We start from the raw sequence: 23,225 nt of genomic DNA, 5'->3' as shown, positions 1-23,225 counted from the left end.
GTCCCGTCCGATGCGTATGATTCATGAGACGATCAAGATCAATCCTCGTTGAAGTTCAAGCCACCAGTGCCAGCCATGCTCTTTCTCAGCTGGCGTTCCTTTTGCGTCGCCTGCAGCTCCAAGCGTCCGACAGCATAGCTCAGCCTTTCTTTCTTCTGTCGCAATTGCTGCATCTTGACTTCCTCGATGCTGCTGACCGCGCCCTCGCCGCCGTCTCGCCTGGTCAGACCACGGCGTGCTGGACTCTTTGCTCTCATTGCCGGCGGTCCGTTGCGGTTCAGCCGTCCTTCCTGCAGGTCGCACTTGGCTATCAACGACTGTTCGCGACGCTCGAGTTTGTCGAGATGGGTAGACACGCGGTTCAGCAGGTTGTCCACTTCCGGTTGTATCTCCGAGCAGAGCGCGGATTGGGCGGTATCGAGGTCGGATTCCGAGACCAACTCGTAATGCTGTTTTTGTGCTATTGTCAATGTGTCTTGTTCTTTACAGAGAGGAGAAAGAAGAAAAAGAAGAAAAGACTTACCCTCGTCGATTGCAAGACCCTGGCCAGTCGAGGATAGTCACTGACGGCGGAGTCGAGGATGTTTATCGACGAATCGAGCAGCTGCATGCTCGAGCGCAGGGAAGCCACACAGCCCTCCAGCGCTGCATTGCACGCGCTCATCCTGGTTTCTTTCTTTTCCGTGTGTTCTCGTATCGAACAGATATGTATATGTATCACTATCTGTACAAATGATGATGGTAAACAGAGCTATGACACGGACTCGTGCCAAGCCCGCAGGACGCCAAGCCTCTCTGTCCGCAGGTTCGGAAGTCGAGAGCTCAGCGCCCGCAACGACGGCGAGAGAGAGACAGAGACAGAGAGTGAAAGAGAGAGAGCAAGAGTCTATCAATCCAGACAACATCACTCCAATCTTGCCCTTCAACTCCAACAATCTCTCAGTCATCATGTCTGGCATCCTCGGAAAGAAGTTCCCCACCCCCGTCTGTATGTCGCCTGCGCCGCCGACTCCGCCGCCGCCGCCGTTCTCTTTTCCTGCCCACGCGCGCTCTTCTTCTCTACCGCCCTCTTCTCTGCTCTAGAATACGCAGACGGCACAAATGCTGACATGTCTGCAGTGAGGCCCATGGCTCCTTTCTACATCGCCGGTACGTGTGGACCACGAATCCTCCTCGCAGCGCAACAGCTGGACGACAAGACGATCCCGAACCGAACCACCAGACTAACACTTGACGCAAAAAACAGGCGGCATCATCTTCTACGGCATCAACTCCCTCGCCACCGCCCTCATGAACAGTCAGTGAACCTCTTTCATTTGCTCCGCACTATTACATTGCATTGCAGCCGCCAGACAACAGCAATCCATCAATCAGCCAGCGCAACCAGAATCAATCAGTCACTGACGAGACCCCTCCGCAAACAGCCGACGAGTACAAGCACGACCCTCGCAACCCCGCCGTCAAGTCCGGCAAGGTCGCCGCTCACTAAATGTCTCTTTGTCTGATTTGACCAGATCGGGCGAGATATGAGAGGATGCGACAAGGAAGGAAGTGAAGGAGGACGAGAAGAGGAGAAGAAGAAGAAGAAGAAGAAGAAGACAGGGTATCAAGCGAATACAGAGCCGGATTCCTCCACTTTCTGTGATCGTTTTCTGTCCCATCATTTGTTTAGATAAATAAGTGTTGGGAGTGAATGGCAGAAAGTGCTTGTACAATATATCGTCACTTTTTTTTCTTCTCCCTCTTGTGAAATCAGTCCTCGTTGCTTTTTTGTCTCATCCTGTATTTTACACGACTCATATCCCTACCATCTCGGGATCTCGGTTGTCGAAACTCTGCTCGAAACGAGTGAGTGCATTTCGGCATCCTGAAGTCCGTCCCGCCTCTCTGACACGACCGTCGATGCAACCAAGAGTAATAATCAAAAGAACCGGGTAAATGATCACCAAAAACGGTATAGAGCAACAGTACTGTGCAATCTTCCAGGTTTCGTCTGGAGACTTGATCCCGGTTCCTGTACTGTATTCAGTGCGTGAAGTGAAGATAAAACAAGTGATGAAAGAGAAGGAGTGAGAAGACAGGGTCGCCCTCCATCCACATCCCGTCCCGACCATAAGTAAGGTGTTGCTGTTCCTTGCATATATCCTCATGATCCATGTATATACATCCGCCATGCTCGAGGAGTCACCTTATCTCTGTCATCATGCATCTTTACTCTCTGCCCCCAACTCATTTTGTCATTGCCTCTGTCCTTTCTTGTGCGCTGCGTCGAGAACCCACGGTGGAGTCATTGATAAGCGCTTTCGCTCGTCGGCTATGTCTGTATCTGTATTTGTTTCTGTATCTGTACATCTGATTCTAGATAAGTCGTGTATGTATGTGTAATCATAAGTGTATATCCGTCCAAAACTCCAGAATCCAAAGACATGACCGACGACGGCCCTCGTGCTATTCGCATGTTGTATCCATACTCTCTACTTCTCATATAAATCCGCTGAAATGCTTCGATGAAAGCTCATTTCATGGACCTCCTTTGTCCCCTGTGCTTGACCGTCTAGGAATAAAGACAAAAACCCCCATCCGAGACGTGCAGGTATATATATATATATATATATATATGCTAAATCATCATCGTCGTCATCATCTATCATCGCATCACCAAGACCTCTCTAATTCCCCCCAACTCTACCCTTCCTCGACGTCGAAAAGAAAATCTCAAAACTTCTCCATCAGATTCTTCCGCACAGTCCACATGCGCGCTCTCTTGCCGTATATGTACATGGGAATGGTGAAGAGCAAGCAGGCCAGCTGGATGCCGCCGAGGGACAAGAAGACAGTCTTGGAGCCGTCGGCTGTGAGCCAGCGATTGAAGAACAGCGAGAACACCAGGCCGTGGAAGATGTCTGGGGGGGGGGGGGGGTCCGTCAGTATTGACGTTTCACCTTTTTGGCAGAAAAGAAGAAAAGAAAAAAAAACTCACTCTTTGCAAAGTTCAGCGTCACGAGCGCTTCTCCCGCATACTGTCTGTACGAGTCGACGGCGAATGTAATTGCCGTTGTGCTGCCCAGACAGCAGCCGAAGCTGATTATGGCAAAGAACACGGTCGGCACGATCCAGGCGTCTCGCTCTTGCGCACTCCATCCGTATCCCATCAGTCCGATGGTCGTGCTGATGGCGACGGGGATGGCCATGATCAATCTGAACTCGGGCTCGTAGATGCCGTCGTTCTTTCGGCTGACGTACCGCACTATCAAGTCACTGACTTTGCCTGCCACTGCCGTCCCCAAGATACCGCCGACAAAGGGCGAAATGTAGACGAGACCGGCTTGCAACGATGTAAAGTTGTATGTGTCGCGAGACTCGTAGATGGTACTCACAGACTCGGAGAGCACAATGAGCCAGCCGACAGAGAGCGCATACACCATCGCGGACCAGAGGATTGCAGGGTATGCAAACAGGATAAAAGGTCGGAAAGCCACGCGAAACCAGTTGTCCTGACACAAACGCCCTGAGAAGGGTCTCAATGTCTGCACGAAAGACTTCGGGGGTGCTCCACGGTAATAATTGGTGTAGTTGTGCTTGACCGAACCTGGATATGCGTGCGTCTCCGGAGTGTGACTTGAAGTCCTTGTGTCACCTTCTGCAGTCAATGGACGGGCATGCTCGGGCTCTTGCTCCGTGGACAGCGCACTCGCATCAGCCGCTGCTTCACTGCTGACTGCCGCCGGTTCCACAGTAGATGTGTCATGTGGCGACAAGGACTCTTCTGTCAGATCGACTTTCTCTATATCGTCACCGAAATGTGCATGTCTCGAGGGCCTCTTGTTTGCAACTTCAGGGCCATTTTCTTGCGTCGGAGAATGAAGCGTCATGTCCTTCTCCATCTCAGAAGGGTGAGGATCCGCCATGACATCGTGATGTCTTTCGTGACGAAAGATGGACGCCAGCGACAACATACTTGCTTGGCGAGGCCTTTGCGGACGATCGTGGTGCTGGTCCCAGTGGTGAGGCCTTGGGGTACGGTCCCAGAAGGTCTCTGGAACGAACAGAAATAACAAAGCCAATCCAAAACCAACGACCATAGCGACTATCCAGAAAACCCATCGCCAACCGAGTGACTCGATGATGGCAGCGCTGACCAACGGGATCAAGTTCTTACCGCCCAGGAGCAGCAGAGTATAGATGCCAAGGCGGTAGGCACGCTCATGCAAGAAGAAGATCTCGGCGACAGTTGCAGAAGGCAGACATTCGACCGGACTGACGGCAAAGCCCATGAATATACGGGCAATCAGCAGCGAGACATAGTTTGGCGACAGCGCGCACCAGATGGCCGTCAGGATGAAAATGACGCCCGAAACCAGATAAACGGGTCGCTTGCCAAACAGAATGGCCGTGGGCGAGGCAACAACACTCCCAAGACCGAGACCCATCATGTACAGGCCGGTAGTCAAGGCGACGCGGGACAAGCTAACATCATACGCTTCAGCGACCTCGCCGAACCCTGCAGCGAGGACGGGTGTCATGCCTCCACCCAGCATGCAGTAGAAGCCAAGAGAAAGCAGCGCCGAGTCTCTCTTCCAAGTCGCCCAGTTCAAGGGATCATTCATCGACTCATCGGGCTGAGGCTCCAGCACAATGCCGCCATCTGCCGTCTTTTTCGTTTCCGGCTGCGGCGGTCGAGACGCAATCGACGGTGCTCGCGAGTGAGGCTGTGATGAAGGATAGGGTATGGGTATCGAGGACGACGATCTCCTCGCGGGTGCATTCTGAAGACCAAGCGGTTCGTTGCGATTGGAGGCTTTGGACAGGAGCAAGATGGAACCTTTCCGTTGATCAGCAATAGACTTTACAAGAACAGCAGCAGCAGCGCATAAGTCGTACCAGGCACTTCGTCCGTCTCCGTGTCGTTCAGCATTCCCATCGTCCATTTTTTCCGACGAGCTTTCAGGCTGGGGGGATCTGTTATCGAACTACTGTCGGACGTGTCCACGCCCGCTGCTCTTCCTCCTCTTCCTCCTCTTCCTCCTCTTGCTCCCCATGGTCTCCAACCACTCCTGGTTCTATTTTCTGTGTCTTGTGGCTGCGTGTTACTCGTGTCTCCCAATGCGGCCGGTGCCGGATCATTATGCCCGGAATTCGTAGAGGCGTCCATGGTTGTATTAAATCGGTACGAGGAGCCACGACCAGCGCTGCTAACTCTCGGATAGAGCTAAAAAACACTCTTTGGTCTATCGGTCGCAGAAAGAGGCGTGGTCAAAGACTGAGGTATGAACAATGCATGCGAAAAGGCGCAACAAAGACTGCTGCAGCGAAAAGAGGTGAGATTGATGCAGATATATACACAAATAAAACAAAAGACCACGTCCTATCCTGGGTCGAGCAGGTGGACAGGCTGCCTAGCTAGCCAAGCAAGCTTATCATATCAGCAGTTTGGCGGTAAGGCGGGATGGATGCAATTATTGTGACTAGGGGTTAGGGAGCAAGGTCAGGTGGGATGGGCGATGGACGATGCGCCCGTTTCTCTCATGCTGGAAAACCGAAAGAAGGGGGGGGGAAGAGGCGTGCATCATGTGTGTAGGAGCTGCAGTACAGTACCACTACTGTGCTGGAGCTGCTCGTATACCAGACCCGGTAATCATCTGAGAGGAAAAAAGGGCACTTGTTTGACTGGTGTAGAACGCCATAAACGGGATCTGCTTGGCTCCGGCTTCAGACTCACCTATTTTCTCTTGCTCTTTTGCCATCTTTCGCATGGTTTTTGGGGCTCTGGCTCGCGATTGGCGTTGGCTCAGCATCCCACCTCCACACTCCGCCCATACTATTCACTACCACTAAGGCAAGGTCTAATGTCCGTTCGCTTTCCTGATTGATATGACGTTCTGTAATCATGGACCCTGATCCGCCTGGGATCGAGATCCTCAGGGTCTGAGAGGACGAAGGAAGTGTTCGCCAGCAACTACTGCAGCACCATCTCATACACGTTGGAAAAAAATCAATTGATGATCCGGTCAGTCCAAGAGTCGACACGGGCTGGTATCATGCATGTTGCATCCAAAAGAGCCCCTTTACTGTTGTGCCCAGAGATTGCTCATGTGGGCTTGTACGACTCGTGGCCCAGACATAGGACTGTTTTGCCATGTACCATACAGTGGTACAGATACAAGTACATGGATACCAGACTACTGTTCCGCTGCATAGCACCACGCACTGTCAGTACAAAGTAGACCGCTTGAATTACGCAATGCGGTGGTATGGAGTGCAGATCGGCCAAAGTGAAGCCCGGGGACACCGAATTACTGTTGTCCAAGGGTCTGCGAGGGTATACACTTTCGTCGGCGTCGCGCATACATCGCTGCTACGCAGAACTATGAGTCGGATATAAATCATGGCCCTGCTTCTGTCTGACTTTCTACACAGATACTTCACCTGGTGCATCACATTATCACTGAATATCAAGAAACTAGTCTGTTGCTGCCGGACCCATAGATGCCAAGTAGTAGAGTATACTGTACAGTACACGAGATCGTCCATATCATGTCCCGAAACTCTACCTTATGCAACACATCCTTCCCCATACCATGGAGCCTTGTCTGACCCGACTTTCTACGGTTTGTCTTCATCGGCATCGTCTGCCTTTTTCCTCGGCTCGAAGTTGAGCTAGATCGTGATATCAGCTGTTGATCGAACTCGCAAGACGTCATTTTCTTCACCGCTTACCTGGTTGCCATTATACAACTCTTGCTCATCGTTGTCTTCCCTCTGATCCGCCAATGTTCTGACCTTGAAGCCCGACGACGGTCCGGCTCCTGCAATCTTCGTTCCCTCAGCATCGGACGCCTCCTCACTTTCGTCTGCCACTCCGCTGAGATACGGCCCGTCTCGCACAGCGTCACCGCCGTAACCCAACATGCCACCTACCAAGCCCAATGCCCCGCCCAATGCTCCCGAAACCAGACTAAACCCAGAATGAACCCCTCTGTACATCAACCCAGCTGCCCCTCTCGAGGCATATGCGTCAGTGTAGCCGTGGACGGGCACGAGGACCAAAGTCGCACTGGGCGTCAGTCCGAGTGACTGTAAAGTCTGTCCCTCCTCTCCAATCTCAATTGTTCTGCTGGGTTGCGGCGTTCGTATTTCGCGAAAGTTGTATGGTACCTCACTTTCCGACTGCGCGTCGACAAAGGTTCTGACTGCGCCATCGAGCGTAGCAGAAGAATCGAAACGAGACCGGAGTGAGGTGCCATCGAACAGTCTGATCTGAAGATTGCATGTCGTGCTTGCCCACCCTCGTGGGTGATCAGATCTGTGCGGCGCGACTGAGGAAGATGCTTCTGGCACGGCAGAAGAGCTACTGCCCTGAGCTGCAATCTTCCTTTGCCGTTCTCTTTCCTGTCGAGTAATCTTGTCCTGTTGGATAGTCTTGAGTATCCTCTCTCTCTCGGCTCGTGCTTCTTGTTGCCTCAGGCGTTGCTGATTGAGCCAGTCCTGCCGAGCAGCCGGCACCGAACTTGATTCCGCGGCTTGTTTGTCAGCCATCTCCTTTGATCTGACAACGGCCGCTTTCTTGGCCTCTTTCTCAGCAGCTCTTTTCTGTTGGTGGTCTTCATCCATACGGGCATTTCGCTCTGACAAGATCTCCTGCAGGGTCGCTTCTTGAGGCTGAGCGGTTGTGCCCGCGGCATCCTGTACAGTAGCCAAAGGTGGAGCGGGAGCAGTCGTGTCTGAGGGCTCAATCGCCTGGGTAACTGCTGCTGGCAGTACTTGTGAGACATCTGTGGGCGCTGTGTCGTTGGCGGAAGTGATGTGTGACGCTTGCTTGGTCGGATTTTTGCATTGTGCAAGGAGTCGACTTTTGAAAACCTCCTCGGAAACGCTCAAGTCGATGTCCTCGAGGACAATGCCTTGCCTGTGGTGCTGTTAGACGCAAATGTGACACAGATGACAAGAGTGCCACCGTACTTGATTATGATGAGCTTAGGCGTTGACTCTAGAGAGCAAAAGGCAGACAAAAAGCCAGCTTCTTGTGTGCCATGGTCGAGACGAAGGAAGACGGCCTTCTCTGCCAATCTGTCACCCAACGAGGTCTGACTTGACCGTAAGCGGATGCTGTGCCTCGGACAATTCGTCGGATGCATACCTCCGAGTCTTCGACCGTGCTCTTCAGCCACTCGTTCTCCCAAGTCTCACTGGTTGGATCGTCATCTGAAGAGCAAGGTCAGATGTGTTCGATCACCTGCTTACACTTGGTCATGGACACTGCTCCTCACCTTTGCGTACCAGACAAGCAACCAGCTTTTGTTCTTGAATTGCCAAGGCGATGCCGCTTTGCAAGTCTCCCTGATAGAACATAGTGTGTAGAGCAAAAGACCGATGGTTTTCGATGGAAGTAAATGTCAATGTGTATTTATCACAAGGTAAAAGCAATAGAGGAAGATAGCGTAAGGTAAGGTTCACTTTACCCCGGAATCCTTCGTCGTTCACATGCACGAGGGTCCCTGCGTCGAAACGTCAGATGCCAAGCATCAGTGCTCTCCGGACGCTTGGACCAGCCATTCGGCTTATTCGTTCTTGACCAAAAGCCCTGTGATCGTGATGATAACTGTCCTTGTGCCTGAGAAACATAGTTAAGAGGTCCAGATCTCCTTGCTGAACAGACTGTTGTTATGCGTTCGAAGTCTGCAGCAGAATCTAGTGGACGATGAGTGCAGCGAATCCTGTTGTGGAGCGACCTTCGTCCGTCGCCTTCACTCGACCGGATACCAAACATGCACATAAAGACAAACGTGACAAGGGCAAGGATAATGCCGCCACAGGTGCCTCAGCTGCTGGTATGCGAGCAGTCACTGCCCGTATGTTTGCCTTTTACTTTAAAGTACCGGTAAAAGCCTTCTTCCGGACACGAATCGAGTAGGTTTAGACTACCTTTATTTTCTCATTTCATATACTCACCTCTCTGATATTCGAATAGTTATCTTGTATGTCAAGGCTGAAACTTCTCCTTCTCTTGTCTGTTCCGTCGCTCTGATAGTCGTTTGATTAGGCATTTCCGAGGGCCATCAATCCCTTCTTGCAGGAGAGCGCCAAATGGAGTTGGCGATTGACCACCCCTGGGATTCTTGCGTATGCCATCAAGACTCACGGGTGGTCCTTTCTGCCAAATCAGGTCCTGCCACCCCTCATTGCTAACGTCAGTATCGGGGCCGTCTTGTATGCCTCGTATCTTACCAATCTGGGTCTACTATATGAACCAGCCGCGCACTCTTCCAAGCGCATCTATCCACCGCCGCCGCTCGAGAGGACGTTCCTGGCTGGCTTTTCTGCAGGCATCATCCAGAGTCTTGTTGCCGCGCCGCTGGATGCTTTGACAATTCGTTTTCGGACCAAGGATTTGACCGAAGGCCATTACCGACACATGTGGCAATACGCCAGTCACAAGCTGAAGGAAATAGGACCTCGTGGTGTCTTTGCCGGATACGGTCTGTCATCCATCAAAGACTCCTTCGGCTATGGCGCCTTTTTCGCCAGCTTCGAGTACATCAAATCCCAGTGCTTCTACGAGTTTGTGAGCAGGTGGTATGGTCATTATAACATATTGTCTATATTTCATCAGCACCAGATCGACGCTCAGATGAAACACGACACCTATGAACGACCACTCATCAAGCCGCACTATCTGATGGAGCCCGCATTTATCTTGCTTGCTGGCGTTTCTGCCTCTGTTCTGCAACAGGGCATAGTGCACCCCATCCAACAAATCCAGGAGCTACACTACCAGAGATTGGCGAGCTTGGATGAGCAGATGCACTCCAAGCCTTCTCGGCTGAACACTATGCAACTGTACCGGCACGCATACGAGAAAACCTTACGCCAGGCGGCCATCCGCGCGAGAGACCATGGTGGCTGGAGGAGATGGCTCTTTCAGGGTTTCTGGTCCACGACACTGCGCACAGTGCCCAGCACCAGTGCTGGTCTGATTGTCTTTGAGGTCTTTCGACGCAAATATGGCATGGGCGAAGACGCTGTCAAGATTTCTAAAGATGAATACGATATTCTTCTGCCGTAAATTTGCTGAAGGATGCGTGGGAAGCAGCAGCTCCCTAGTCGGCGTACGACTGACTCATGAAACGCTCCAGAGCTTGTTGGATCTGCACCCACCTGGCTTGTAAGAGCGCAAGCTTACTCTCAAACGCCGTATTTGACGACTTGACATCCTTACGCAATGATACTAGTCTTTCAATGGCAGACTCTGCCTGCGCTGCGTATTCGTCAAGAGCAGGCCGCAGCCACGCATAAACCTCGCCTTCCTTGTCGGACGCAAGATCTTCTCCGGAACCCATGTAGTGTTCCCACTCGTTCGCCGTCAGCAAGACTGATCTGATGGCGACCTGCGTCTTGAAACAAAGCTCATTCGTGGTCGGGTCCAGGGCGTAGCCCCCGAGGAAACCAACATCTTGGAGAGTGCTCTGCTGGGACTCGGTCATCCGTGATAGGATCACATGATCCAGGCGGATCTCATCATCTGGACTATCGGGCAGGATGAAGCCATCTGTTGGAGAAAGCTTCATCAGCTTCGGAACGGTCTGAGAAGCAGGGAGAAAATGGAAAGACCTACAGTGTACTAGAAGCTTGTCGTTTGGGTGCGCACCATATGTCGCGAGAATCTCATCTCCAGGTTCTGGAAATGGCGGCGATTAGTTCGTTGCCCATGTGTTGTCCTCGACAAGTAGAGAAGGAGCCATAGCTGGAGAAAAACACAACTCACTATAATCCTTATTCGCAGTCAACTCATACCCGTGCGTCGACACCGTCACTGTGCACCCTTGTCCGTTTGGACAGTGATTCATGTAATCCAGGAATGGACACATGACCATGCTTCCCTCACGGACACCATGCGGCTTCCAGTGAAAACTCCGCGTGTTGACCAGGATCCAGTGATAAACGAAGCTCTGCTTCCATTCAGGGTCCGAAGAAGAAGTCACCTTGCCATTCACCTCCTGCTCACCGTGCTCCTTTTCATTCTTGACTCCAGAACCATCTCGACCCTGCGTCTCAGTAGCAGCAACAGAGAACAGTCCCGCGACATCCCTCAAATCCCTCTCCAAATCCTGCTCCAGCCTCTCCAGCGGCCTCAGAACCCCCGGCGGCGCATTCCGCTTCAACACCTCCACCTCGCGCGCATCATCGCCCAGCGCAATCATGCACGACCTGAAGTCGTCAAACGACGGCCACACGCTCTCGCTCCTCTGGTACCAAACGGGGGGCGCGGGACTCTCGCGCGCCGCGAGGGTTAGATAGGCAGCTAGTTGAGCCTGTGGCGACGCGGATTTCAAAGATGGGTGCTGGGATGTCAAGAAGGAGGTCGGCGGTTTCAGCATGCTGGTTGGTGGCACGGAGATTAGTTTCTGGTTCGCGCGGATGGGGGTCGTGGCGAGGAGGCCGGTGCCGCGGCCTGATAGGGTGATGGGGGCGATCGAGGAGATGGTTATGCCTGTTGATGTTGCCCATTCTGTGTAGAGTTTGTGTTTGGGATCTGGATCTAGGGTCGTGGCATCGTTGTCGTTGCTTTCGTCATTTTCGGTGTTCTCTGATGTTGAATGGTCGGATGTTTTTCGATTTCTGGACCGCTTGAGATCTTTGGCTCGAGATGAACTGTCGGATTCGTATTCACTTGGACTCGTCGAGGACGTCTTTAGTTGTCTCTTTTTGGGAGGCATCTTCTTTTCTTCCACTGCTATATATTCTTTTTCTTCTCTGCGCCTTAATTGTGCAGTCTTTTCTTGACTAATTACTGCGCGCGATTACAGCGGCGCCTGAGCTATACTTGAGTCGCAGTCATGTGCATACAATCATAAAAATGTCCCGACATATGCACGTGAGCGAGCCGAGGTCAGAGAATATAGGAAAGACTTGTAGAGAGCACAAAACTGCGATCAATTAACATGTGTGATCCGAGCCCCGCATACAAGCCACAAGTGCTGTTGTCGTCCGGGCGATGGGATGTAAATTTAGTGCTCGAATGTGGAGTGCCTGCTGCACCACAATAGCCCAGTCAAGACAATCGATGATCCTTCGCAATTGACGTATAGTGTGCGCACAAGAGGCCAATGCAATGTTCAATAAGTAAGTGAGGAGTGATGTGGTGATACCCCACCATGTGAGGTCGTCGAAGGATCAGGCGCTGCCAAGCAATGCAGTGAATGCACCTCAGCTCTCATACTCGCGAGATGGCAGATTCACGTGCTTTACCTATTGGGCCCTGTGACTTACAACGAGCAGAAAGGCCGTCAACAAACCTTAAGCAAGTCTCTGCATGGATCAAAGCATATCGGAATCGACTGGATGCGAGATATAGCGTATTGAGAGAAGCTCGTCGTTCGTTATACCTCCCTCAAGACTCGAGTGTTACAGTATTGGTGGTCGCTATACGAAGGCGTTTGCTCCTGCGGAGCACGGAGTACTACTGTGGGAATAGACCGCTTCCGAAGTTGAGCCAAGTCGCGCCCTACAATGCGATGCCGAATCAACCTATTTATAATCGGATGTACTCCACCATGTGTACTATCCGCACCGGAAGGACCCTTCCAGCTCATGACTTGAGACACATCGCTTGTGTGGCAATGAAATTAGAGTTATACGTTTGCTCCATTGTCTGGAACCGAATTCGTGATTTTTCTTGTCTGTTTTCTGAGAGACTTCGTCGGTCAATCTCACGGTACTCTGGATAAGGAGCTCAGCTGCTGTGCCGTACCCCATTATCAGATTCGAGCTATCAGCCATCTGGAATCGTTCCTTGCGCCACAATCGATGTGAGCCTCGAGATGGGGACATTGCCAACACGGGCAGCATGCTCACTACGCTCGCTAGCGCCCTCGTTAGTCTTAGCCGTAGCTTATACTGACCGGAGATACTAGCTGAATCTCAGTGAAACCGAAGAGTTGCTTTGACATTTTGTATCAGAAATCATCAGCTTTTTGTACTGTTAGTTGCATGAGATTATGCATTCCGACTGACCGACCGGGAATAGACGGCCATAGACGCAGTTGCTCCAGTCAATAAACGGTGATGTATCACGCATGGCAAATCAACATACCCCTTGTCGCTACGTCCTTGAAACATACGTCATGGAGTTTTTCGCACTGTGATGGCAAAGATGGCCTGATATTAAGACGCCCTCCCTGGCAAGCAAAATCAGAAGTTTGCTTTTCTGCGGAACGTTGTGCAACTCTGATACAGATACAGGGCATACAGCTGCCAAGCCGGGCCTGCTCAACCTTCCACAGAACACATCGCTGGAGAGGAGATTAAATAGGGATCGTGCAGAATGCAGCCATCTTCAACAATAATGCAAATGCAGCAGGTTCGCATTGGTGCAAGATCAATGCAAGGAAATCTTGGGGGAAATCCGGGAGCTTCATGCAGTGGTCGAGTCTGGTGAGCTGCCTCTTCTAGGAGCGTGCCTTAGCCTGACCGGTTGATAAGGCGACATAATGGTCAGCGTAGATCCTCTGGATTTCGTATGCTTTTCAACGGTAGAGTGTCGAAACCTTTCTTGTTTCGCAAAGGACAGCCGAGAAAAGCGTTATGAAATGGCAGACAGAAAACTAAACACGGCGGCAAGAGGCCATTTGTTCCAGAATTAGATAAACATACCGTGATTAGATACTTCCACAGTGAATGTGTATAACATAGCATGGAGGGAGTATTATTCAGACCATGAGGTTGCAAGGAGGAGGATCACAGGTGAGAGAGGGGACGAGTAGGGTACAGAGGACAGTACTCCGCACAGTGCTTGGACAAGCAAGCGCGCGTGGGACTTTGGAAATTGTCAGAAAAGCGGGCGGGTTGGGCGTCGGGAAGGGATGCCAAGACTGTTCAGGCGCGGGTGGTTGCAAAAGCGAAAGGGCTCAGGCTCGGGGCTTAGGCTCAGCCAAAGCCAGAGCCAAAGCCAAAGCCAAAGCCAAAGCCTTGACACACACTCACTCTCTCACTCGGTCCCTTCCTCCCTTCCAACTCTTCAATCCCAAAGGACGTTCTCCTTTAAACCCGTATAATCTTTTCCTTCCCATCTCGCGGGCTGCTCTTCCAGAAGCTCACACCTCTTCCCTTAGAGTGGCTTTCTGTCTCATCAACCGCCCTCTTTTTACGACCCTGACGGCTGTCCTTTAGCTGTTTGAATCGCCCTTGCCGTCACTCTGACGCTCAGCTTGTCACCGATTCCCCGACTCAACCATCGGAAAGCACGAGGTGCGTTAACCAGCCCCTGCCTTCCCTTTGTAGCACCACCTGTAGCACCATCGACACTTCAGTCACATGCTGCAATTTTCATCACAACTTGACTCGAATTATCGTCTCTGTCTTCTCCATCACGTTACCATAATCTCAAGCAGCTGGTCACACTGCCACGCTGGTGATTGCCTGACGCTGTGTTGTCTGCTGTTGACGATCTGCCTAAACTCTTCACTCATATTCCCCTCATCTCCACTTCTTTCATTTGGCATTCCGCTTTGGCCACACCGCCACGCCGACTAGCCTGACTGACGAATATCTTCATTGTTTAGAAGTCTATTAGCTCTCGTCCATCCTCAATCAACACCACATCTCCACCGACTCCGTCTCCAGCGACGTAGCCCCCCCACACGCCTCTTTAGGGAAGCATGACCACAATGGTAAGGGCAGACCACCAGAAGCCGCGCAGCCCAATATAACACCACCGTGTCACATACGCCTGCCAGTCAGCTAAGTCGGGCACATGGAAATCTAACACTGTCGGCAGGATCTTCGCGTGGGCAACAAATACCGTATCGGCCGAAAGATCGGTAGCGGTAGTTTTGGTGACATCTACCTTGGTACACTCATGACCTCTTCCTTTTTCTGTCTTGCATGTCTGCTTACGCTTATGCACCAGGTACCAACATTATCTCTGGCGAGGAGATTGCCATCAAGCTCGAATCTGTCAAGGCCAAGCACCCTCAACTTGAATACGAAGCCCGTGTCTACAAGTCGCTCGCCGGTGGCGTCGGCATCCCCTTCGTCCGCTGGTTCGGCACAGAATGTGACTACAACGCCATGGTTCTTGACCTCCTTGGTCCCTCTCTCGAAGATCTGTTCAACTTCTGCAACCGCAAGTTCTCGCTGAAGACGGTTCTCCTCTTGGCAGACCAGCTCATCTCGCGTATCGAGTACATCCACGCAAAATCCTTCATCCACCGTGACATCAAGCCCGACAATTTCCTCATGGGCATCGGAAAGCGTGGAAACCAGGTCAACGTCATCGACTTCGGTCTGGCCAAGAAGTACCGTGACCCCAAGACTCACTTCCATATCCCTTACCGTGAGAACAAGAACCTTACTGGTACTGCACGCTACGCCAGTATCAACACCCACTTGGGTGTCGAGCAGTCTCGCCGTGACGACATGGAGTCTCTGGGTTATGTCATGTTGTACTTCTGCCGTGGCTCTCTGCCTTGGCAAGGTCTGAAGGCTGCTACTAAGAAGCAGAAGTACGACCGCATCATGGAGAAGAAGATGACGACCCCCACCGAGGTCCTCTGCCGCGGCTTCCCCAATGAGTTTGCCATCTACCTCAACTACACGCGCTCTCTTCGCTTTGACGACAAGCCTGACTACTCTTATCTCCGCAAGATCTTCCGTGATCTCTTCGTGCGCGAAGGCTTCCAGTACGACTACGTCTTTGACTGGACCGTCTACAAGTACCAGAAGAATGCCCAGGCCATCGCTCAGGCCGCTGGTAACCAGCCTCAGGCCGATGATGCCGATGACAAGGCCGGTCGCACTCGCACCAACCAGGCCACCGCCGGCAACACTGTTGGTGCCGTGACTGACAAGCGCCGTGGACCCGTCGCTCCACGCGCCGAGGGATCGGGAATGTGAGTTGTTCACCCTTGTCCCGATCCAGATCCTTGTTTGTAAGGGCCCCCTCCTCTGCGTTTGAGTGCTCTTATGACGAGGCTTGCCGCGGAGGCGGAGGCGGATATGAAGCCCGTGTGCCCCGTGCTGACAATCTCTCCTCTGTGCAGGCAACTCCGTTCCTCCAAGCGCGGCGTCGACCAATCTGGATACACTGGCTACTGATCAATTGCTCTCGTGTCGTGATATATTCCGTCCGTTCTCAAAGAGTGTCACACAATTCACAGTTCGGAATGCGGGCGGCGTATCGCGACTTCACACAAATCATCTCAATCATTTCGGGGACATGTCATCCGGGGGCCGGCCTAGGCAGGCGGTCGGATGCATGAGGCTTCCCCTTACACAACCTTAATCTGCTGTCTATCCGATTGTTCGGGGTCACGAATGGTAAATGCTGGTTCGCCGCATAACCATGGATCCGGACAAGCGGTGAACGCCCTCGGGACCGGACAGGAACGGCCCTCGTCGGCTGTTCACTGGGTCATCTGGGAAGGACGGACGCAGGCTTCTTTCGTGGCAGAGTCACTCGGCAGGCTGCCTTACTTAGGCTGACCTGCAGGCTCTTATGGTCACTATCCCTTGTTAGCAAAAACATCAACACACACACACACACACACACACACTGTCCACAACATGCCCTTAATTACCCAGTTTCATTTAGTCGGTTTTTTTTCTTTTTGTTTTTCCACGCTTTGCTTTTTTCCCTTTCACTCACCACTCGCGCCATATCTGGAGGATTACTTGTGGGGATGCTATTGACAGCTTCGGGCTGCACAAAAAGGGGACGAGGGGAGCCGTGGATGCAACAAATTGTTATCACATACATTTACAATGGGGGCTGAGGAGAGCGAGACAAGGCATGAATGGTGACGGCGGCATGGCATGGGTCAAGCATGGTGCGTTGTCAACGTCAGCAGGAGGATATTCCTGCTCCTTGTCTAGCTGGGAGAGACGGAGAGATGGAGAGGTGGCTGTTGCGTTCGGGAAAGGTTTACTTTAGTCTAGCTCACACAAATTGCTTTGGTCCGAATACTGTTGCTGTGATTGCATCTAATGGCATAGTGAGGCAAGTGTTCGTGTGAAAAAGAGCAGGAGTCAAGGTCAAGTTGACTAATGAGAGGGCATGAGGCGATGCTTATACTGCCAAGAAAGGCCACCGCCCGGCAGAGTCAAATAATATATTCGACGGCGTATGCTGGAATTATACTGGCATCCCATCTGGTATTCGCGCCCTTGTATTCATTTCATCTCAGACAGTGCTGAGAAGAAGGGTATAGAGGCTAATCGCCACCGTGATCCATGTCGCTTGTGCAGCTACATCAGTCTGCCTGCGCCAGCTGCAGGATCCGCTCTCTCATTGCTGCGAAACAGTTCGCCAGGACTCGCACGCCTCTTCCCTCAAGATGGTCTAGCTCTACAGCTTCCAACAGCGTCCGCCCTTTCTCTGCAGTGTCTCGGCAGCTATCATCACAGCAAGATGCGAGATCAGAGACGATCGGCCAGAGAAATCCGGAGCTCGAAGCGCTCATAGGAAGACTGGACGCTAAGCTCGAAGCCGAGGGACTCACGAGACAGGCCGAAGACGACTTCGATGTAGAGACGACAGACACGCCCGTGACGCATTCCTTGCACAGTCAAGAAGTGGATTTCGAATGGGACCCCGACGCGACACTCACGCCCGAGGAAGTGGCGAGACAAGCACGAGTCCAGTTCGGAGATTCGCTACCGGAAGACATTCTCGACGCTGAGGAGTACAGGATCTACGAGCGTCTGTTTGGACCGCCGATCAGAATCCTCAAGGCGGGAGAAGAAGAGGATGACCTCGTGGACTTTGACGAGAGCGAGTTCCAAGGTGAGCTCGGCGAGGAGATTAATGTTGGAACTGGCATCCTGAAGGAAGGCCGAGATGGACAGCTGAGAGAAGTCGAGTTCATCGAGGAAGAGGAGGAAGACGACATGGCGGAAGAGGGAGAAGAGCTGGACGAGCTGGAAGAGACAGACGAGAGAGAGAGCAGGGAAGAGGCAGTGCAGAAACTAGGACCTGGATTCGACGAGCTCGACGACAAGACCCTCGCAGATCTGGCTGCCTTACGAGTGGAGAGTGGCGATCAGGCCGACACAGACTCGGGATATGAAATATTCCAGCGTACACATCCACTCACTATCGCAAATCGATTCACCACGCCTGCTTCCACCCTTCAGCTCCCTAAGAATAGCCTTGTCGATCCCATCTCCATCATCTTGTCTGGCTTGCCCCCGAAGCACATCTCGGATACAGCTCACCGCGTCTTCGGTGGTCCTGGTCTGCCCTACTCCGCCTCGACACCACGACGTGGTCTGACGATGCCCCAGAAGCCTATCCCATTGGACACGTATCAGGGAAGAATGTCTGAGATGGACGCCGATGTCTATGCAGCCACCATTATGCCTGGGGTCTATGCCACGGCCTACAGCATCATGGTCGAGACAAGAAAGAGACTGGGTAGCTCATGGCTAGAGGGTCTACTCAAGAGAGAAGGCGGTCCTCGTATACTAGATGCAGGCGGTGCAGGTGCTGCTGTGCTCGCAGCTCGTGATGTCTTGCGTGCAGAGTGGGAGCGCATGCACGACACCAGCGACGATCCAGACTCGGTCACAGCCATCGCAGAAGCTGGAGGCAAGACTGGTGGAGAATACGTTCCCGCTCCAGTCGGCAGGGCGACTGTGCTCACCGGAAGTGACAGCCTGCGACAACGTGCGAGTGCTTTACTTGACGACACCTCGTTTTTGCCCCGACTCCCCGATTATCTGCACGCCAGTGACGAAGAAGCTCGAGATAAAGGCAAGTTCGACATCATCTTCGCTCCACACACTCTTTGGCAAATCAAGGAGGACTACATACGCAAACAACACATAAACAACCTCTGGAGTCTCCTGAGCAGCGACGGAGGTGTGCTCATCTTTTTCGAAAAGGGCGTCCCTCGGGGGTTCGAGATGGTGGCCGCCGCCCGTGAGATGCTGCTCGACACCCGTCTGGCCACCCCAGGCAAAGAAGACGCCATGATGATCGGCGAAGACATCTACGGCAACCCAGACGGCCAGGGAGTCCAATGGGGCAAAGCCCCCAGGGAAAAGGGTATGATCATCGCTCCATGCACAAACCACCTCGAGTGTCCCATGTACGTCAAAGGCAGCGGCACAAGCAAAGGAAGAAAAGACCATTGCCACTTCACTCAACGATACATCCGGCCTCCGTTCCTTCAGAAGATCCTGGGTGCCAAAGACCGTAACCACGAAGACATCGACTTCAGCTACCTGTCCATCATGCGTGGCCGCGATCTTCGAGACAAAGACTCGGACGGCTTGATCCAAGGAGAGCGAGCAACACTCGCCGCATTCGCAGGCTACGAAGACGTCGATGCCGCGCTCGAGGCCAGCTCCGCAGCAGCCGTGGATCAACAAGAACAAGCGGCAGCCCAACAATCACTCGACCCAACCGCGCCCGCAATCCCAGACATCGAACAATTCAACTCGACAGCAAGCGACTTGCTCGACGCAAACGGAGACCCGCACTCTCTCTCCCTTCCGCGAGCAGTCATGCCCCCAATGAAGCGCCACGGCCACGTCATCATGGACGTGTGCACCCCCTCGGGCACTCTCGAGCGCTGGACCATCCCCAAGTCGTTCTCACGTCAAGCCTACCGCGACGCGCGCAAAGCAGCCTGGGGCGACCTCTGGGCGCTGGGCGCCAAAACGCGCACGAATCGCAACATGCGCATCGGGCGCGGCAAGGAAGAGCTCGGCGGCGTCGACTCCAAGTCTGGCGCGATAAACGTCAAGGGCAAGTCCCGAAAGACGAGGGGCCATGTCCCTGCTGCCGCCGAGTCGTCATCGTCATCACCATCGCCGTTCAACAAGAACGCCAAAAAGGGCGGCAAGAATGTCATTGAGGTCGGATACGACGCAGACGGCAATATCAAGGAGGAAGACATCAAAGTCAAGAACTCGGGCCGCATGAGGAGCGGTCAGAAGATCAAGGGGATTAGAGACAAGAGAGATAAGAAAGGCACGGGCAACGGGCGGCGGAAGAGGGATATGATGGGGGATATGTGAGTCGGGTTGTCATCGGCCACATACTCATTTCTCTTCTCTTCCTGTCTCTCCGCTCCATGTAATAATAGTTTCCACCCCACCCTCCCTTCTACACTCCCCACGCGCGTCCGAGCAAAAGGAGACGGCGGGAAAAAGCCATGTAACACTAGCAGACACCAAGCTTCAAAACTCAACTCTCAGCAAGAGGCGGCAGGACTAATAAAAGCGGGCATGAAAAGGTCCTAAGCCCCGACATCTCGTCTCACCCGGTGGGAGGGCGTTTTGGGCTTTGGTCTGTCTTCTTTCTCGGAATTCTGCAGATATGTAAATAAGATACCCAGCTCAATTTCCCAAGTCATATCAATACTTGGACCATATACTTGCATCATCACTACTTGTTTCGAGTATCCTGCCTGCCGGTAGGAAGATGTCTTGTCCCATGCCCCTTTGGGTGGAGAACAAGTAGATGATGAAGTCGTGAGGTATCGAAACGTGGATGGATAAATAGATGCTTCTCATGTCGCTACACACTTGGAGCTAGAACTTCTCGAAGAGACAGACAGACACACAGACAGACGGGACAGGACGATCAAGGAAGAAAAAAGAAGTAGACGATGTTCAAGACATGGAGGAAAGCAGATGATCAAGAAAAGACAACCCCCAGGGAAAGTAAAGTAAAGAGAACGAAAAGAAGGAAGCAAAAAGAAGCACGCAGGTCATCATCTCCAACTGCTTGCCCAGACCATGCAGGCCGTGGAACCCCAGTCTCCAGAACCAGACATCTGCCACCTGGATCGTCGAGTAGTCCTTAGTTTCAGGATCCAACACCCAGTGCGCTGGCTGCGTCGAGCGAGGTCACTCTGGTCTTGCTATTAGTCTCGATACTAGCCTGCGTGTACACGCTGTGCTCCAACGGTGAGGCTCCAGAAAGATCCCTGACTTCAGGAGAAGCACAAGGCGGACGACAAGGGATTGAGACGGAAAATCACTTACCCGACAGGCAAGGTCTTGATCGCGTCAGAGACGATGACCGTGGTGGTTCCGCCCAGGACAGTCACTGTCCTCGTTGTTCTGATTGTTGACGTACTGGTTCGCGTTGGCGTTGCTGGGGACCTGTTCGTGTTGCGATCAAATGTCAGTGTTATTTCTTCATCAGGGAGAAGAGATGGACTGAATATAGGGGAAGCCGGGAACACATGAAGTCGAGGAACTTACGCAGTCTCACCAGCCGCCACAACCGTCAGTGTTTGATACATAGTAGGCCCAGTACTAGTCGGCCCTCTAGTCCCCATACTGGTGATCACGCCCACCGTCTCATACTCCAACACCATCGCCGTCTGGAGCCTGAACGTCGTTGCCTCGACAGTGACATTCGCGGACAAAGTCTCCACAATCACTTGACTCGGCCCCAGGATCTTGGTGGTCAAATTGACGGATGTCGTCGTCGCCGTCGTTATCGTCGCGAGCGAAGTGATCCATTCGTGGAATTCGAGGATGCAAGACCTCGTACTGTTGGCAAACGTCGTACATATTTCCAAGTCCACATTCTGAGGCGTGTGGCCAAGTGAGCCGGGAGATGTGAATTGCTGCCACGGTGCGAGGTAGTATGTTGTCATCGTCTGGACCATCGGCGGAGGCATTATGGTCGTTTGTTGTAGAGTCACGTTTGCACGACGATGCAGCGCGAGCATTCCCGTCGTTGTTGTCACGATCGCTGAAGTGGGAGGCGAGTCGGGCATGCTGGCAGGCATGGTCTCGGGATCCTCGAGCGCCTCAGGACTGGACGCACTCGGTGAAGCTGTGATTGTGCTCGAAATGTCAATCGAAGGAACATTATCTGCTACTTCACCACTAGTCCCATTGAATGTGCCGATCAGAGTGCCATTGATCACAACTCCAGTTGGTCCAGCCACGGTCGTAGCATTCAAAGGCACATAAGTAATCACAAGCGTAGGAGTGACCAGAGCATATCCATAATTCGTCGAGAACGTGATATACTGGTTGCAAGCCGTGACACTGTACCGATCCACCAAGCCTGTCAGCACAGTTGCACAGACCATGGAGATGGTCGGACTATAGATCGTGGTGCATGACTTGGTGCTGGACGGCTTAGGGACTGTGAAGTTCTTGTACGGTGCAGTGGTCAGGGTGGGAGTTGTCATCACAGAAGCCTCTGGACCAGGAGGAAGCTCGCAAAGAGTGTATTGCGGGATGAAAGATGTCACGGTCTGGCTCTGGGTCGTGATTGGTACCGGTATTGCGTGAGGGGAAGGCGTAACGAAAGTCAAGACTTGTTTGCCTGTACCGCCTGTTATCGCCCCTAGTGATCCACTGTATGGGCGCACATCGTTCTGTCGACGCTCGATTGCATTATGTTGAAGTGCGAGTCGAGCCCAAGCTGTTTGAATCAGAAACAGATAGAAAAAGACTGGAAAGAATTTGGATCGGTGGTGCATCTTGCTTCGTGCTATACTCTGTCCGCTCTCGACGTGTAGACGATGAAAGGAAACAATAAACAGTGGCTGCACACAAGGATAATGAAGAAGATGTTTGAGATTAGTTCAGTGACATGGACAGCTTGTTGCATTCCAATGCTTCAAATTGGTCAACAATCAAGGGGTAATCAAGAATGCCACTCCCAAATCAGAGACATTCCTGGGAAACACAGCACCTATCTCTGGGATGATAGGAGGTCAGTCCAGACATACTTACATCCAGATCATGCAGACAGCTTCGGATATCAGCATGATAGTTCTTGAGAGAAATTGGCAGGAAGAAACAGAGTGGATCAGCTTGGTGCACTTTCCACCTTGCTTAAATGTGGCCGGACTTTGCCTGCCCGGCATACATGGCAATAGCAATCCATCGAAGTCCGCCACTCATATCAAAAATTTGCTGTGTACAGAGGAGATAAGCATGGCTGGCGACTGTTGGGTTCATGGACCTAAGCTGCGAGCTAGTCTAGTCCCTTGCGAAAGCTGTGCGCTCGGTAAATTTGCTGGTTATGTCGGGCTCATCCCTTGACTGTTCTACAAGTTCGACGCACACAACGTAACGAGAAGTACGCGGCAGTTTTAACATTGTGCTTGTGTTCCCCTATAGATGACGTCCTTAGTGTTGTGATTGACAGGCGAAGGGAGAAGCCCTCGAATTTGTCCGAGGCTTGCAAGAAGCATTTCCCAATGTCGGATCATTCGATATTGATAAACCACGCGGGCCAGGACTTT

At 52.4% G+C, this 23,225-nt stretch overlaps 8 protein-coding genes across 9 annotated transcripts; 3 read left to right on the top strand and 5 right to left on the bottom strand.

Moving 5' to 3' along the window:
* Nucleotides 1-38: 38 nt before the first annotated feature.
* Nucleotides 39-664, bottom strand: AAFC00_005837 (uncharacterized protein; the record flags this gene model as incomplete). Its single annotated transcript, XM_069345685.1, has 2 exons — nt 39-449; nt 524-664. 2 exons carry the CDS (start codon nt 662-664, stop codon nt 39-41), a joined length of 552 nt encoding a protein of 183 aa, XP_069197884.1.
* A 284-nt stretch (nt 665-948) lies between these two features.
* Nucleotides 949-1,489, top strand: AAFC00_005836 (uncharacterized protein; the record flags this gene model as incomplete). The annotated part of the gene is made up of 4 exons (XM_069345684.1): nt 949-988; nt 1,120-1,149; nt 1,247-1,297; nt 1,425-1,489. The coding sequence occupies 4 exons, from the start codon at nt 949-951 to the stop codon at nt 1,487-1,489; spliced, it is 186 nt and encodes a 61-aa protein (XP_069197883.1).
* Nucleotides 1,490-2,715: 1,226 nt separating this feature from the next.
* Nucleotides 2,716-5,152, bottom strand: AAFC00_005835 (uncharacterized protein; the record flags this gene model as incomplete). Its single annotated transcript, XM_069345683.1, has 3 exons — nt 2,716-2,903; nt 2,981-4,822; nt 4,882-5,152. 3 exons carry the CDS (start codon nt 5,150-5,152, stop codon nt 2,716-2,718), a joined length of 2,301 nt encoding a protein of 766 aa, XP_069197882.1.
* A 1,451-nt stretch (nt 5,153-6,603) lies between these two features.
* AAFC00_005834 (uncharacterized protein) lies at nt 6,604-8,349 on the bottom strand (the record flags this gene model as incomplete). The annotated part of the gene is made up of 5 exons (XM_069345682.1): nt 6,604-6,657; nt 6,718-7,906; nt 7,960-8,084; nt 8,138-8,202; nt 8,268-8,349. The coding sequence occupies 5 exons, from the start codon at nt 8,347-8,349 to the stop codon at nt 6,604-6,606; spliced, it is 1,515 nt and encodes a 504-aa protein (XP_069197881.1).
* Nucleotides 8,350-10,097: 1,748 nt separating this feature from the next.
* AAFC00_005833 (uncharacterized protein) lies at nt 10,098-11,714 on the bottom strand (the record flags this gene model as incomplete). Its single annotated transcript, XM_069345681.1, has 3 exons — nt 10,098-10,546; nt 10,613-10,675; nt 10,763-11,714. The coding sequence occupies 3 exons, from the start codon at nt 11,712-11,714 to the stop codon at nt 10,098-10,100; spliced, it is 1,464 nt and encodes a 487-aa protein (XP_069197880.1).
* A 2,940-nt stretch (nt 11,715-14,654) lies between these two features.
* AAFC00_005832 (uncharacterized protein) lies at nt 14,655-16,092 on the top strand (the record flags this gene model as incomplete). Of its 2 annotated transcripts, XM_069345679.1 has the most annotated exons (4): nt 14,655-14,666; nt 14,774-14,846; nt 14,906-15,887; nt 16,038-16,092. In XM_069345679.1, 4 exons carry the CDS (start codon nt 14,655-14,657, stop codon nt 16,090-16,092), a joined length of 1,122 nt encoding a protein of 373 aa, XP_069197878.1. The 2 variants fall into 2 exon arrangements, with proteins under 2 accessions (XP_069197878.1, XP_069197879.1); XM_069345680.1 differs by lacking the exon at nt 16,038-16,092 and having other exon boundaries at nt 14,906-15,891.
* A 1,134-nt stretch (nt 16,093-17,226) lies between these two features.
* On the top strand, nt 17,227-20,019 carry AAFC00_005831 (uncharacterized protein; the record flags this gene model as incomplete). The annotated part of the gene is made up of 1 exon (XM_069345678.1): nt 17,227-20,019. The coding sequence occupies one exon, from the start codon at nt 17,227-17,229 to the stop codon at nt 20,017-20,019; it is 2,793 nt and encodes a 930-aa protein (XP_069197877.1).
* A 793-nt stretch (nt 20,020-20,812) lies between these two features.
* AAFC00_005830 (uncharacterized protein) lies at nt 20,813-22,454 on the bottom strand (the record flags this gene model as incomplete). Its single annotated transcript, XM_069345677.1, has 3 exons — nt 20,813-20,858; nt 20,992-21,111; nt 21,214-22,454. 3 exons carry the CDS (start codon nt 22,452-22,454, stop codon nt 20,813-20,815), a joined length of 1,407 nt encoding a protein of 468 aa, XP_069197876.1.
* Nucleotides 22,455-23,225: the final 771 nt, after the last annotated feature.

The sequence above is a fragment of the Neodothiora populina genome (genome assembly GCF_041146345.1).
Source record: "Neodothiora populina strain CPC 39397 chromosome Unknown canker_contig_6, whole genome shotgun sequence".
Classification (NCBI taxonomy): domain Eukaryota; kingdom Fungi; phylum Ascomycota; class Dothideomycetes; order Dothideales; family Dothioraceae; genus Neodothiora; species Neodothiora populina.
The sequence above is the reverse complement of the archived record's forward strand: the minus strand, read 5'-3'. Positions and strand labels throughout refer to the sequence as shown.